At 43.1% G+C, this 16,291-nt stretch overlaps 1 protein-coding gene across 2 annotated transcripts; it reads left to right on the forward strand.

Annotated features, from left to right (window-relative positions):
- Nucleotides 1-261: 261 nt before the first annotated feature.
- LOC107460253 (protein NLP4) lies at nucleotides 262-9,395 on the forward strand. Of its 2 annotated transcripts, none has more exons than XM_016078602.3 (5): nucleotides 262-387; nucleotides 5,648-6,751; nucleotides 7,065-7,112; nucleotides 7,229-8,138; nucleotides 8,277-9,395. In XM_016078602.3, the coding sequence occupies exons 2-5, from the start codon at nucleotides 5,762-5,764 to the stop codon at nucleotides 9,194-9,196; spliced, it is 2,868 nt and encodes a 955-aa protein (XP_015934088.1). In that variant the 5' UTR covers nucleotides 262-387; nucleotides 5,648-5,761; the 3' UTR covers nucleotides 9,197-9,395. The 2 variants fall into 2 exon arrangements, with proteins under 2 accessions (XP_015934088.1, XP_015934089.1); XM_016078603.3 differs by lacking the exon at nucleotides 262-387 and adding an exon at nucleotides 5,281-5,434.
- The last annotated feature ends 6,896 nt before the right edge of the window (nucleotides 9,396-16,291 follow it).

The raw sequence follows: 16,291 nt of genomic DNA on the forward strand, positions 1-16,291 counted from the left end.
ACATCTATCTTCTATTTATTACCATTACACTTCAATTTTATTTGAATTGTTATTTTGTATCCCTAAAATTAAACTAAACTAAACTAATTATTTATATCATTTTTAGACACACACAGGACAAGGTTCATTCTTGTGTCACGGTGGGTCCCTCCTAAGAATCCATCAATATTCATCATCAACCCACCATCTCCTATTTTATTTAATTAAATAAATTTCTTGCATTTCTTGTTTGTTGCTTCCTTACTCCTCACCTCCACTTATTTATTATTATTATTATTATTATTGACATCAGCATGAACTTGACAATTATAAAAGAGTGCACAGCACCAAATATAAAATAAAATAATAAAAACCAGAACTTGGAGTATCTTCAAGAATCTTTACATGGTGAGTTATTCCCTTCTTCTATCTTCGCTTTTACCTTGCCGGAGGACCCTCCTTTCTTCATCTTCATACAAAGGAACCGCATAGAAAAAAAGATTCCTTCAATTCACTCACTATTGTTAGATAATGTATTAGGACCTGATATTTATTTATTTCTATTTTATGCTTATGTGTATGATTCAGTTAATAGGGTCAAAGTCATTAGTGGCCTCAGAGGCAAGTTAATTTTTTTTTGTTCAGCTAGTTTCTAGTTTTAAGGAAGTGGAGTCCTATTCTTAAGGTAGTGGAGTGAGTGGTTAGTTTCTTTTTCTTTCTGTTATTGTATTTAACAGTTTATTGAATAGTGTCAGTGTGCAGTTTCAGCTTCTTCAGTTCTCTAGTGTTCAACTCTCTCTCTCTTTTTCTCTGAACATACAACAGTTCGAGTGTGAGATCTGCAAATACATTGCAGAACAGTGAGTGAGAGTGTGTGAGGATTGAGTGAAACAACAACAAATTGGTATCAAGAGCCTTAAGTATCTTAAGGGCTGTGGTGATGGAAGCTTCATCAACAACTATTGGGCTAGCAGGCATTGCTCCTCCAATTCTTGATGGGAGCAATTATCATGTCTGGCAAGTGAGGATGAAAGCATTCCTTGAAGGAGCTGATCTGTGGGAGGCAGTGGAGGATGACTACGTGGTGCCTCCATTGGTTGCCAATCCAACTGCAAATCAACAAAAGCTCCACAAAGAACGTGTGACTAGAAAAGCCAAAGCAAGATCTAGTCTCTATGCTGCTGTTACTCCTATTATTTTTAATAGGATTATGAGTCTAGAATCTGCAAAAGATATTTGGGATTTTTTGAAGAAAGAATATGAGGGCAATAAGAAGATTAAAGGAATGAAAGCAATGAACCTTAAAAGGGAGCTAGAAAGAGTGCAGATGAAGGAAAATGAATCAGTTCAAGAATTTGCTAATAAACTCCTAGACTTAACCAATAAATTGGCACTGTTGGGTACTGATCTTGGAGAGGAAAGACTTGTCGAGAAACTCCTGTGTTCTGTACCTGAAAGATTTGAAGCTACTATAGCATCTCTTGAGAACACAAGAGAAATCTCAGAGATGCCATTTGCTGAAGCAGTTAGTGCTCTTCAAGCACAAGAACAAAGGAGGGTACTGAGGAGAGGAGATGAGCCAGTTGAAGGTGCAATGCAGGCTAGGGTGAAGCATGGAAGTGGTGAGAAGAAGAAGCAAGGCAAGCAGTTTGGTGCTCAACAGACCAGTTTCAGTTCAAGTGATGCACAAGTGAGGAAAGGGAGTGATGAAACCTGCAAACACTGTGGAAAGAAAGGTCATCCTTTCTTTAGGTGTTGGAGAAGACCAAATGTAGTCTGCAGGAAGTGTGGGAAGATGGGGCACATAGAGAGAATCTGCAAAGAAAAGAGCTCTCAACAAGGAGAGGCTCAAGCAGCTGCAGGTGAAGTGGAGCAATTGTTTGCTGCTTCAGGCTTTGTGTCTCAAGTCTCACGTGATGGATGGCTGGTGGACAGTGGCTGTTCCAATCACATGTCAGGAAATGAGGCAATTTTCACTAATATTGACAGATCAGTCAATACTAGAGTGAGAATTGGGAATGGTGATCATCTAGAGGTTGAAGGAAGAGGCAATGTGTTACTTGAAGGCCCTGGAGGAGTGAAGCTGATGTCTGATGTCTACTATGTTCCCAAGATAGATCAGAATCTTCTGAGTGTGGGACAGTTAGTTGAGAAGGGCATGAAGATTGTGTTTGATAAGAATGAATGTGCTATTGCAGATGAGGAGGGCAAACTCTTGTTTAGGATCCCTATGCAGAACAAAACATTTGCATTCGATCCTGCAAGCAAAGAGAGCAAAGCTATGGCATGTGTGCAGGGTCAGGAGGAGTTGTGGCATAGAAGGTTGGGTCACTTTCACTATAAGGGATTGCAGTTTATGCAGAGGCATGGTTTAGTTGAAGACTTGCCTCAGTTGGGAAGTGAAGTGTCTGATTGTGAAGTATGTCTGCAAGGGAAGCTAGTAAGGAAGCCATTCCAGAAAACAAGATGGAGGGCCAAGAAGAAGCTTCAACTGGTTCACTCAGATGTTTGTGGGCCTATGCCTGAGGAGTCACTGAACAAAAGCAAGTACTTTGTGACCTTCATTGATGACTGCACAAGATTTTGCTGGGTCTACTTTCTCAAACAAAAATCAGAAGTTGATGAAGTATTTCTGAGGTTCAAACAAGAGGTGGAGAATGAAGCAAATTGTAAAATAAAGACAGTGAGGAGTGATAATGGTGGTGAGTATACCTCAAAAAGGTTCAAAGCCATCTGTGAGGACTCTGGCATAAAGCAGCAGTTTACAGTTCCTTACACTCCCCAACAAAATGGGGTGAGTGAAAGGAAAAATAGAAGCATTGTGGAGATGGGAAGATGTATGCTACAAGGCAAACAACTACCCAAGAGCTTCTGGGCAGAAGCAGTAAATACTGCTGTCTTCTTGTTGAATAGGTTACCAACCAAAGCTCTCAACAAGCAGACATCATTCGAGGCATGGCACGGGTACAAACCAAAGGTTAGTGGACTAAGAACATTTGGTTGTCTATGCTATTACTTGACTCCTTCAGTCAGTAGAGACAAGCTTGATCATAGAGGTGAGGCTGGTATCTTTGTAGGGTATAGTTCTCAGTCTAAAGCCTATAGAGTGTATTGTCCTGATGCACAAAAGATTACTGTGAGTAGAGATGTGATTTTTTGTGAAGATAAAAATTGGGAGAGGGCAGTATTTGAAAAGAAAATGGCTGACAATATTGTAGTTGAAGCTAATGTGCAGAATGAGGATGAGTTAAATGAGGAAGCAGATCTACAGAATGAGTGTGAGCTGATTGAAGATGAATTGATTGATAGTTTGCCTATGCGAGGTACAAGACCACTGGCAGAGGTCTATGCCAGATGTAATGTGGCTCTCCTAGAACCAGGAACAGTTGAGGAAGCAAAAGGAAGTGTGGAGTGGGCCTCAGCTATGAAAGAAGAACTGAGCATGATCAACAAGAACAACACATGGCAACTTGTATCTAAGCCTGATCACAAGAAGACTATAGGTGTCAAATGGGTTTTTAAGACAAAATTGAACCCAAATGGCACTGTGAACAAGTATAAAGCCAGGTTGGTTGTGAAGGGATATGCTCAAGTGAGTGGGGTGGACTACTCTGAAACTTTTGCTCCGGTTGCTCGCATGGATACCATCAGATTGCTACTAGCTGTTGCTGCACAGAAAAGGTGGACCATCTATCAGCTGGATGTGAAATCAGCTTTCCTAAATGGTGACCTATCTGAGGACATCTATGTAGACCAACCAGAAGGATTTGTTGTTAAAGGCCATGAAGACAAAGTGTATAAGCTGAGGAAAGCCTTGTATGGGTTGAAACAAGCTCCCAGGGCTTGGTATAGCAAAATTGATTGTTATCTGCATCAGCTTGGGTTCCAGAAGAGTCTAAGTGAAGTCACTCTGTACTACAAACGGAGTGAGAGAGGCCTTGTGGTGGTGTCTATCTATGTCGATGATCTGCTTGTTACAGGAGAGGAGGAGAGTGAGATAGTGAAGCTGAAGGTAGGACTGATGAAGCAGTTTGAGATGACAGATTTGGGGAGAATGTCTTACTTTCTTGGCATGGAGATTCAGCAAAAAGAAGGTGAGATATTCATCTGTCAGAAAAAGTACATCAGAGAGGTCCTAAAGAGGTTTGAAATGGGAGAATGCAAGACAGTCACTACTCCTGTTAATCAGAAAGAGAAGTTAAGCAAGAGTAATGTGCAGGATTCTGAGCATGAGAATGAGTACAGAAGTCTAGTAGGCTGTCTAATGTATTTAACAACTACTAGGCCTGACATTCAGTATGAAGTGAGTATTCTATCGAGGTTCCTTCATTGTGCAGCTAAGGAACATCTTACTGCAGCAAAAAGGGTGTTGAGATATCTAAAGGGGACTCAAAGTTATGGTGTGAAATTCAAAGCAGTTCCTGAGATGAAGCTGGTTGGTTTTGTAGATAGTGACTGGGGTGGTTCGGTGGAAGACATGAAAAGCACAACGGGTTTCTGTTTTTCACTTGGATCAGGTTGTTTTTCCTGGAGCTCAAAGAAACAGGAAGTTGTAGCACAGTCTACAGCTGAAGCTGAATTTGTGGCTGCAACTGCAGCTGCAAAGCATGCAGTATGGCTCAGGAAGTTACTCTGTGATTTGGGGCTGCAAGAGAAAAGATCAACTGTGTTGTATGTGGACAATCAAGCTGCAATTGCAATTGCTCAGAATCCAGTCTTTCATGGCAAGACTAAACACTTCAAGCTGAGATTCTATTATCTGCGTGAAGTACAACAGGAGGAAGAGGTGGAGCTGAAGTATTGCAAGACAGATAATCAGATAGCTGATGTCTTCACCAAGCCTCTTGCTGTTAGTCGATTTAGTCAATTGATTCATGAAGTTGGAATGTGTCCAGGTCTCTAATCCAAGGAGGAGAAATGTTAGATAATGTATTAGGACCTGATATTTATTTATTTCTGTTTTATGCTTATGTGTATGATTCAGTTAATAGGGTCAAAGTCATTAGTGGCCTCAGAGGCAAGTTAATTTTTTTTTGTTCAGCTAGTTTCTAGTTTTAAGGAAGTGGAGTCCTATTCTTAAGGTAGTGGAGTGAGTGGTTAGTTTCTTTTTCTTTCTGTTATTGTATTTAACAGTTTATTGAATAGTGTCAGTGTGCAGTTTCAGCTTCTTCAGTTCTCTAGTGTTCAACTCTCTCTCTCTTTTTCTCTGAACATACAACAGTTCGAGTGTGAGATCTGCAAATACATTGCAGAACAGTGAGTGAGAGTGTGTGAGGATTGAGTGAAACAACAACAACTATAGCTAGAGTTTGGAATCTTGCACATAAAGTGTTATATTCTGAGTGTTATAGAGGAGAATCTTTTCTTTTTTGGTGAGCATGGCCACCATGTTTCGCCTCCAACTTTCTTCTTTTTGTTTCCCCTTTTGCTTCGTCGATTAAGACTTTGCATCCAGGTTTTTCTTTTCAAACCTCGAATCTATTCTGTTCTTCATTTTTTGGTTTTCATTCTGATAAATCAAAACTTATATAATTATATATATGTATGTGCTGCTTTGACCTTAGCTTGCATCAGATTTTTAGTAGGAAAAAAGTAGAAACAATCATGATTCATTCATCAACTTTTGTTTTTTTCATTTGCTGACATTATTTGACTACTTTTTTGGCAGAAAGAAACTGTTTGAAGACTGAAGAAGCCGAAGCCGAAGCCGAATCCTCTTACCTTGTGTTTTTGTTTAAGACAAGAAAGATTGTTTTGTTAGATCTGTTTTGGGAGCACCAACATGAGAGATGGTGGAGTGTTATCATCAGGTACCATGCTGGAACCTACTCCTCCTCCTCCTCCTCCTCCACTACCACCCCCACCAGCACCACCTCCAACAACAACAACATCAATATCAGTGGACTATGATTACATCAACGAACTCTTTGTAGATGGTTGCTGGTTAGCAGCTTCTTCTTCTGCTGCTGCTGCTGCTGATGGATCTGCTGATTTCTATGTGCCAAGTCCTTCTTTTTCAAACCCCATATTTGATCCATTCTCTTGGCCTTGCTTGGATACTGAACAAATTGAATCCCAAGCACGAGAACGAGAACAAGAACATGAAAAACAAGAACAACCACCACCTTTTAGCCATGACTTAGTTGTTGCTGCTAATAGTTGTAGCCGGAATCAGCAACAACAGTATCATCACTATGAGAATCAGTCAGTGGAAAACAATAATCCAAATCCTAATAATCCTTCTGAGTTTTTCAGAAGATGGTGGATTGCACCAAGTTCTAATCCGGGACCTGGATCTTATGTCGTTGAGAAGCTATTGAAGGCACTCATGTGTATCAAAGATGTGAACAGAAACAAAGACATGCTTATACAAATATGGATTCCAGTTATGAACAGAGGAGGCACTCAGATTCTCAGAACCAATGGGCTTCCATTCTCACTTGAATCAAGGTCTGTGAACCTTGCAAAGTACAGAGAAATCTCGGAGGTGTACCAGTTCTCTGCCGAGGAGGATTCGAAGGAGTTGGTGCCCGGATTGCCAGGGAGAGTTTACAAGGAGAAGGTTCCTGAGTGGACTCCTGATGTTAGATTCTTCAGGAGCTATGAATATCCAAGAGTTGACCATGCTCAAGTCTATGATGTGAGAGGATCATTGGCACTTCCAATCTTTGAGCAAGGTAGCAAGAATTGCTTAGGTGTTGTTGAAGTTGTCATGACTCAACAGAAAATCAACTATCGCCCTGAACTTGAAAGTGTTTGCCAAGCACTTGAGGTTTAATTTTCCTCCTCAACTTTCCTTATGTGTTCTCTTTTATTTGCATAATGAACTTCTATTGTGTTGTAAATATCCTAAGAAAACTTGAAACTTGTGCTTGCTAGCTTTTTCCTTTCATCGTGCTATTGCTATTTCTGGAGGTATAATTAATTTCTATGAAACTCTTCTTTCAATATCATCCTTTTCAAACAGATACTTTTATGACAAATATGATGTTGTTTACTTGTGATTGAATTTTTCTATTTTAGCTATTCAAATATAAGATTCATTTGTTAGTTTTAACTATTGGAGGAAATTTGTTGTTTTGCAGGCTGTTAATCTTACAAGCTCAAAACTTCCAACTATTCAGAATGTGAAGGTAAAAATGGAAAAAAAAAAAAAGAAAAATCATCTGAGAGTAAAGATTTTTAATGAACTTGAACTTCTCAATTTCCTTATGATAACTGAACTGTTCCATTTTTTTTTAATTTTCAGCATACATCATGTGAAAAGTCCTATGAAACTGCATTGCCTGAGATTCAAGAAGTATTAAGATCTGCATGTGAAATTCACAAATTGCCATTGGCACAGACATGGATTCCATGCATCAAACAAGGCAAAGAAGGATGCCGACACTCAGAAGACAACTATCCACACTGCATATCTCCAGTGGAGCATGCTTGCTATGTTGGTGACCCTTCAATCCAGGTCTTTCATGAGGCATGCTCTGAGCATCACTTGTTAAAAGGCCAAGGTGTTGCCGGCGGAGCATTCATGACGAATCAGCCTTGCTTCGCACCCGACATAACTTTGTTAAGCAAGACAGACTATCCACTTTCTCATCATGCAAGGATGTTTGGATTGCGCGCTGCAGTCGCCATACGCTTGCGAAGCATCTATAATAGTTCAGATGACTTTGTTCTTGAGTTCTTCTTGCCTTTGGAATGCATTGACAATGATGAACAGAAGAAGATGCTCACTTCATTGTCATTGATCATACAAAGGGTTTGCCATAGCTTGAGGGTTATATCAGATAAGGAATTGGAGGAGGAAACTGATTTTTCAGTTGAAGAAGTGATAGCTCATGAAGATAGTGGCACTTTTGCTAGTGCTGCAGCGTGGCCAGAACCACTGCAGAGTCAAATTGTTGCTTCATTGGGTGCTCAAGAAAAATCAAGTGAAACTATGGGGACGAGTTTCTCCGACCAAAGACAACAACAGCAAGAGAGTTCTGTTTTGAAAGGGAACCTTGACTCTAATGGGGAGTGTTCTACTTATAATGTCGGGAACTTGTCAAGTAAAACCGGAGACAAGAAGAAGAGCAAAGTAGATAAGACTATCACTCTGCAAGTTCTTCGCCAACACTTCGCTGGAAGCCTAAAAGATGCAGCAAAGAACATTGGTGGTAAGTGCTGTATTCATATGGAAAAATGTTTGCGCGACTCATTTTTTGTACTCAAAGAACATTATTTTGTGTTACACCTTTGTTCTAGTTAATACAAATCTTATGGTACTTTGTCCTTATGGAATCATTACTTTGCAGTTTGTACTACAACGTTAAAAAGGATCTGCCGGCAACATGGGATAAAACGTTGGCCTTCAAGGAAGATCAAGAAGGTTGGTCATTCCTTGCAGAAGCTTCAACTTGTAATCGACTCAGTCCAAGGTGCTTCTGGTGCATTCCAAATAGATTCCTTCTATTCAAAATTCCCAGACTTAGCTGCTTCTCCAAATCTATCAGGAACAAGCCTGTTCTCAAATCTCAAGCAATGTGATAATAATCCAAACTCACTAAGCATACAGCCGGATCCTGGTTCGCTGAGTCCGGAAGGCGCATCAAAATCGCCGTCCTCTTCTTGCAGCCAGAGCTCGATTTCTAGCCATCCATGTTCCAGCATGGCTGAGCAACAGAATCATCATCTCACAAATAATAATTTTGATAGTAGCAAAGATCAAATGGTGTTATTGGTTGGAGAGAATTCTAGCGGCGATGGCTTGTTGAAGAGGATAAGAAGTGAAGCAGAATTGAAAAGCTTGAATGAAGATAGAGTAAAAATAGTCATGCCAAGATCGCAAAGTCAAGAAACACTTGGTCAACATAACGTTCAAAATGGGCACCATGGATCATTGTCAAGAACCAAAAGCAAAGGGACTCAAAAGGAGGATGCAGCTTATAGAGTGAAAGTAACATATGGGGATGAGAAAGCAAGGTTCAAGATGCCTAAGAATTGGGGCTATGAAGATCTTGTGCAAGAAGTTGGTAGGAGATTCTGCATAAGTGACATGAGCAAATTTGATGTCAAATATTTGGATGATGATTATGAATGGGTGCTACTAACCTGTGATGATGATTTAGAAGAATGCATTGAAGTTTGTCAATCATCTGAGAGCACCACCATCAAGCTTTGTCTTCAACTCTCTAATACTAATCATAGTATGCGAAACCCTTTAGAATTTAGATAGCAATATTAGAAGCGAACCTTTTTTTTTCACCTGTAAATTATAAGATTGTTTGTCATATTGTGTGAATCAATCTTAGAAAGTTTGTAGTTTAAAGGTTCAACAATTCTTCTTTGAAGACATTGTTTTGGCAGATTATAAGGACAAAGATGTACATATATCCTTATTGCTTGAAGCAATAATCAAGTTCAACTTTCCTTAACTCTCAGTCTATCTAATTAGAGTTTGACCAACGAATTTTCTTAGTATCTTTTTTTTTTTTAATACTTTACTTGAACGAAAGTTCTGGATGTGATTTATTATCATTTAAATGAGAGCATGTTAAGGGTTATCGTGCTTAAGTTTTGGATTGTTTGTCGATGATAATTAATAAATAATTTAGAGGCAAAGGACACCTGGGGATTTTGATATATAGAAATGACATCATTAATTAAAACTAATCATATTTGTTAGTTGTTGTTTCCAGCGCGACACAATCATGGCACCGCTCTTGTTTGCATCGCATTTCCACTGGATATATATAACGTGATCTTATTATCTTAACGATGCACTAACTACTATGAATTTTACTTAACATTACCTTATATAACAAAATTCATAATTTATATTTATTAAATCTAAAAGTATATAATTATTTAATAATGTTACGGCCTGGCCCAGCCCAGGCCATTTGCAGGTCAACCCGACCCACTGATGACCCGATCCGAACGGTCGGGCACGTACAGCTCACTCAGCAACCCAGACACGCGTCATTGACAGCTCTCCACTGCAGTTGTGAGGAAGCTTCGAGGAAGGTGGGCCCTGACACGGTATAAATAGGGAAAGGCCTGCCCCTCCCCCAAGGTACGTAATACACCACTCTACCCCCTTTTTCGCCTGCACACTCTACTGACTTGGGTGTCGGAGTGTCTTCACATCGAGAGCTCGGAACGTCGGTCCATCAACTTCTCCTTCGCCACCTGACCTCAGGCTACATCCCACCGGATCAACTGAGAACCACTCCCGAACCGTCCGGTACCCGAGATACCGAACATTGGCGCTGTCTGTGGGGACGCCTGAATGGAGATCGTGCAAGGTCCAGGGGACCACGGCCGCGCGGCGGGCCGCGAGGGGGCAGCCTCCGTTGCCTCCCCCCGCGAGCGGTTAAGATCCCCTCCACGACGAACCGAGCCACAATCAAGAGCCCGTGAAAGACACCCCTTCGGGGGAACGGGTAGCGACAGCGTTAGGATAATGCAAGAACTACGCCATAGGGTGCAGAACCTGGAACACCAATTAGCGGATCAGGAGCATCACCAAGAGACTTCCGACCCCGACTACTCCTAGTCCCCCGAAAGTCAAGGGAGAACCTCCCACCGAAGTAGTCGCTCCCGACATACTCCCGTCTCGATATCGGAATCGGGAAGTAGCCGGGAGGACCAGGAACGCCCTAGGAGACGAAACGACACAATCATTTACGCCCGAGGTAAGCGAGCGTGCTTCATGAGGCGAGACCGCGAAAACGGAGAAGAGAGGCCAAGGGGAACACGACGACCCGTCATCATGGGCGCCACCCCATTCCATCGTTCCATCCTCGAGGTTCGGTTAGCAAAGCACTTTGACAAACCAATGGACATGAGGTATGACGGGACCCAAGATCCGCAGGAGCACCTCACGGCCTTTGAGGCCCGAATGAACCTGGAGAGAGTGGGAGACAAAGTAAGGTGCCGCACCTTCCCGGTTACCCTAGCAGGCCCTGCGATACGGTGGTTCAATAGCCTCCCGCAGGGATCCGTGGCCGGCTTCTCGGATATCAGCCGTGCCTTCTTAGCATAGTTCACCACCAGAATCGCGAAGGCCAAACACCCGATCAATCTGCTCGGCGTCACTCAGAAAACCGGCGAAACAACCAGGAAGTACCTAGATCGTTTCAATGACGAATGCTTGGAAATCGAGTGGTTAACAGACTCGGTCGCCAGTCTCTGCCTGACGAATGGACTCCTTAATGAGGACTTCAGAAAGCACCTCACCACAAGACCAGTCTAGACGATGCATGAGATCCAAACGGTAGCCCGCTGATGAGCGAATAATTTATACGCTTTTTGGCATTGTTTTTAGGTAGTTTTTAATAGGATATAGTTACTTTTAGGGATGTTTTCATTAGTTTTTATGCTAAATTCACATTTCTGGACTTTACTATGAGTTTGTGTGTTTTTCTGTGATTTCAGGTATTTTCTGGCTGAAATTGAGGGACCTGAGCAAAATTCTGATAAGAAGGCTGACAAAGGACTGTTGATGCTGTTGGATTCTGACCTCCCTTCACTCGAAATAGATTTTCTGGAGCTATAGAACTTCAAATGGCGCGCTCTCAACGGCGTTAGAAAGTAGACATCCAGAGCTTTCCAGCAATATATAATAGTTCATACTTTATTCGTGATTAGATGATGTAAACTGGCACTCAACGCCAGTTCCATGCTGTATTCTAGAGTCAAACGCCAGAAACACGTCACGAACCAGAGTTGAACGCCAAAAACACGTTACAACTTGGCGTTCAACTCCAAAATAAGCCTCTGCACGTGTAAAGCTCAAGTTTAGCCCAAGCACACACCAAGTGGGCCCCGAAAGTGAATTTCTGCATTAATTACTTACTTCTGTAAACCCTAGTAGCTAGTATAGTATAAATAGGACATTTTACTATTGTATTCAGTGTCTTTTGACCACGTTACATCTTTGGTCTCGGTTTTATTCCATTATTCATCTTAGGAGACTATTGATCACGTTTTGGGGGCTGGCCATTCGGCCATGCCTGAACCTTCATCACTTATGTATTTTCAACGGTGGAGTTTCTACACACCATAGATTAAGGGTGTGGAGCTCTGCTGTACCTCGAGTTTTAATGCAATTACTACTATCTTTTATTCAAATTCAATCTTATTTCTACTCTAAGATACTACTCATACTTCAACCTGATGGATGTGATGATCCGTGACACTCATCATCATCCGTCCCTATGAACGCGTGCCTGACAACCACTTCCGTTCTACAAGCGAAAGCTAGAGTGTGTATCTCTTGGATTCCTGATGCAAGATGCATGGTTGCCCTCTCCTGACAACCGAGCCCTCCATTCTGTGAGATCAGAGTCTTCGTGGTATAAGCTAGAATTGATGGCGGCATTCATGAGAATCCGAAAAGTCTAAACCTTGTCTGTGGTATTCCGAGTAGGATTCCAGGATTGAATGACTGTGATGAGCTTCAAACTCGCGATTGTTGGGCGTGATGACAATCGTAAAAGAATCAAGGGATTCTATTCCAACATGATCGAGAACCGACAGATGATTAGCCGTGCCGTGACAGAGCATTTGGACCTTTTTCACTGAGAGGATGGGATGTAGCCATTGACAACGGTGATGCCCTACATACAGCTTGCCATGGAAAGGAGTAAGAAGGATTGGATAAAGGCAGTAGAAAATCAGAGATTCAGAAGGAGCACAGCATCTTCATACGCCTATCTGAAATTTCCATCGATGATCTACATAAGTATTTCTATCTTTATTTTCTGTTTATTTATTATTATTATTATTATTCAAAAACTCTATCACCATTTATTATCCGCCTGACCGAGATTTACAAGATGACCATAGCTTGCTTCATACCAACAATCTCTGTGGGATCAACCCTCACTCACGTAAGGTTTATTACTTGGACGACCCAGTACACTTGCTGGTTAGTTGAGCGAAGTTGTGAAATTATGTTTAGACCATGGTATTGAGCACCAAGTTTTTGGAGCCATTACCTGGGAATCAATTTCGAACAACAATTTAAGTATGAATCACAATTTCGTCCATCACCCGCGAATACATTAATGACGAGGAAGTCAGCTGAGTTGTTGCCGCCAACAAACGGCAACCCTCCTACCCTCAACCCAGGCAGCACGAGAATGGAGAAAGACAGAAGGAGCGTGCTAGAGACGGCGGCCCAAGTAATGCACCCAGGCCGTTTCCTCGTGTGGGAAAATTCACCAACTACACTTTCCTCACCCTCCCCATCATGGAGGTTTACCAACAGATAGCTGAGAAGGGAATCTTGTCAAAGCCCTGCCCGCTGAAGGACCGAACTGGTGGGAACAAGAGCCTCTACTGTGATTACCACAAGGGCTACGGACACCAAACGCAAGACTGTTTCGACCTGAAGGACGCACTAGAACAAGCAATCAGGGACGAGAAACTAGCTAAATTCTTCCATCTCATCAGGGAACCGAGGAGACGAGGTTGCGACCACGATGGGAAAGACAAGGCCCGAACGGCGAAGCGGCGGCAAGAGCCAAGGGATGAGGACCACGGTCTTACCGTAGTGAATGTGGTAACCGCGAGAAACATGACCCCAAGATCGAGATCAGCACACAAAAAAGACGCCAAAGTCCTAGCGATCTCCTCCTCCTCTTCACAAAGCTCCAAAAGGGCCCCATCCATTTCTTTCGGCTCGGAAGACCGATGGTTTGACGAGGTCTTAGAAACCCCCCCATGGTCATCACGGCCAGGGTGGGAACCAGCCTCGTCAAACGGTCCTTATAGACACAGGGGCAGACTCAAACATTATGTTTCGCAACGACTTCAACGCATTAGGACTGCGGGACACCGACCTAACGACTCACCAGCACGGTGTCGTAGGGCTAGGCAATCACTTCATCAAGCCAGACAGAATAATCTCCCTGCCGGCCTCCATGGGAGGAGAACAGGGACGGAGATCGGTTATGGCCGAGTTCGTAGTTCTGCGAGACTCCACAGCTTATAACATCATATTAGGGAGAAAGACCATCAACGATGTCGGAGCAATAATCAGCACAAAGCTGCTAGTGATGAAGTTTATCACGGACAACGGATCTGTGGGGTCCATAAAAGGAGAGTTGGAAACGGTGGTCGCTTGCGATAATGCCAGCCTCTCATTGAGGAAAAAGTCCAAAGAAGCATCGGGGGTGTTCTTCGCCAACCTGGATGCCCGGGTAGACGACAACCCCAGACCCGAACCAGAGGGGGACCTAGAGAAGTTCAGGGTCGGGGACACAGAGGAAAAGTTCACATTCATGAATAGAAATCTCCCGCACGAATTGAAAGAAACTTTGGTAGAAATGATCAGGGCCAATGGCGACTTGTTCGCCTGGATGCCAGCCGACATGCCGGGCATAGACCCTCATCTCATGTCACACCACCTGGGCGTCAAGCCTGAAGCCCGACCAGTGGCTCAGAGGAGAAGGAAGATGTCACAAGAAAGAGCAGAGGAGGTGGCCAAGCGAACGACCAGCCTTCTAGAAGCAGGTTTTATTCAAGAACTAGACTACTCGACCTGGTTGTCGAATGTAGTTCTAGTAAAAAAGCACAATGGGAGATGGAGAATGTGTGTGGATTACTCTGATCTTAACAAAGCATGCCCCAAGGACTGCTACCCCCTTCCCAACATTGATGCGCTTGTTGATGCAGCGGCAGGGTACCGGTATCTTAGCTTTATGGATGCCTACTCCGGCTACAATCAGATACCGATGCACCGGCCTGACGAAGACAAAACAGCATTCATAACACCAAAAAGAATCTACTGCTACAAGGTGATGCCCTTTGGCTTGAAAAATGCGGGGGCCACATACCAGAGACTGATGAACAAGATATTCAGAGATCTCATAGGCAAGACGGTGGAAGTCTATGTAGATGACATCCTCGCGAAGACCACCCGACCAGATGATCTCTTGGGCGACTTGGGAAACGTGTTCGCGTCCCTTCGACAAAACGGCATGAGACTCAACCCGCTCAAATGTGCCTTTACCATGGAGGTCGGAAAATTCCTGGGATTCATGATCACTCAGAAGGGGGTAGAAGTCAATCCTGAAAAATGCCAAGCAATACTACAAATGAAGAGCCTAGGCTGTATCAAAGACGTCCAGAGGTTGGCAGGAAGACTCACCGCGCTGTCCCGCTTCCTCGGAGCGTCGGCAGAAAAAGCCCTACCCTTTTTCAATCTAATGAGGAAAGGAATAGCGTTCGAATGGACCCCTGCGTGTGAAGAAGTGTTCAAACACTTCAAAGAGATCCTGGCAGCACCCCCCGTACTCAGGAGGCCCAAAGGCAGGGAACTACTTTACCTATACCTGGCCATAACAGAAGGGGCGCTCGCAGCAGTCTTGGTGCGGGAAGAAGGAAAGGCCCAACAGCCAATCTACTTCGTGAGTAGAGCGCTACAAGGAGCAGAAATGAGGTACAGCAAACTGGAAAAACTGGCACTGGCGCTCTTGACCTCTTCCCGCAGACTAAAGCAATACTTCCAAGGCCACCAGATCGTTGTGAGGACAGACCAAGGAATCCGTCAGGTACTCCAAAAACCCGATCTAGCGGGAAGAATGATGGCTTGGGCCATTGAACTATCCCAATATGACCTGCGGTATGAGTCCCGGCACGCAATCAAGGCACAAGCAAAAGCCAACTTTTTGGTAGAAGTAACGGGGGACCCCATCGAGGAAACGGGCACGCGGTGGAGACTCCACGTGGACGGAGCCTCCAACCAAAAGTTCAGAGGAGCCGGGTGATCTTGGAAAGTTCTGCCGGGGTCGTATATGAGCAATCGATCAAATTTGAGTTCTCGGTATCAAACAATTAAGTAGAATACGAGGCCCTCTTGGGGGGCTTGGCCCTAGCTCGTGAAGTCAGAGTAACAAAGCTTGAGGTGTGCAGTGGTGGACGGAATTGTGATCCATACCAGTTGAATTCACAACTCCGTTCAACTAACCAGCAAGTGTACTGGGTCGTCCAAGTAATAAACCTTACATGAGTAAGGGTCGATCCCACAGAGATTGTTGGTATGAAGCAAGCTATGGTCACTTTGTAAATCTCAGTTAGGCAGATTAAATTTGTTTATGGGTTTTCAAAAATTAATAATAAAAAGAAAATAAAAGGGATAGAAATACTTATGTAAATCAATAGTGAGAATTTCAGATAGGTGTATGGAGATGCTGTGCTCCTCTTGAAACTCTGCTTCACTACTCACTCTTCCTTCAATCCTTCTTACTCCTTTCCATGGCAAGCTGTATGTAGGGCATCACCATCATCGGTGGCTACTTTCAATCCTCTCGGGAAAATG

Source organism: Arachis duranensis, chromosome 8, assembly GCF_000817695.3.
Source record: "Arachis duranensis cultivar V14167 chromosome 8, aradu.V14167.gnm2.J7QH, whole genome shotgun sequence".
Taxonomy (NCBI): domain Eukaryota; kingdom Viridiplantae; phylum Streptophyta; class Magnoliopsida; order Fabales; family Fabaceae; genus Arachis; species Arachis duranensis.

Coding starts and splice junctions, on each gene's coding strand:
- LOC107460253 (XM_016078602.3), top strand. CDS start 5,762: ATGAGAGATGGTGGAGTGTTATCATCAGGTACCATGCTGGAACCTACT. Junction 7,113..7,228: donor CAACTATTCAGAATGTGAAG/GTAAAAATGGAA, acceptor TTTAATTTTCAG/CATACATCATGTGAAAAGTC. Junction 8,139..8,276: donor TGCAGCAAAGAACATTGGTG/GTAAGTGCTGTA, acceptor ATTACTTTGCAG/TTTGTACTACAACGTTAAAA.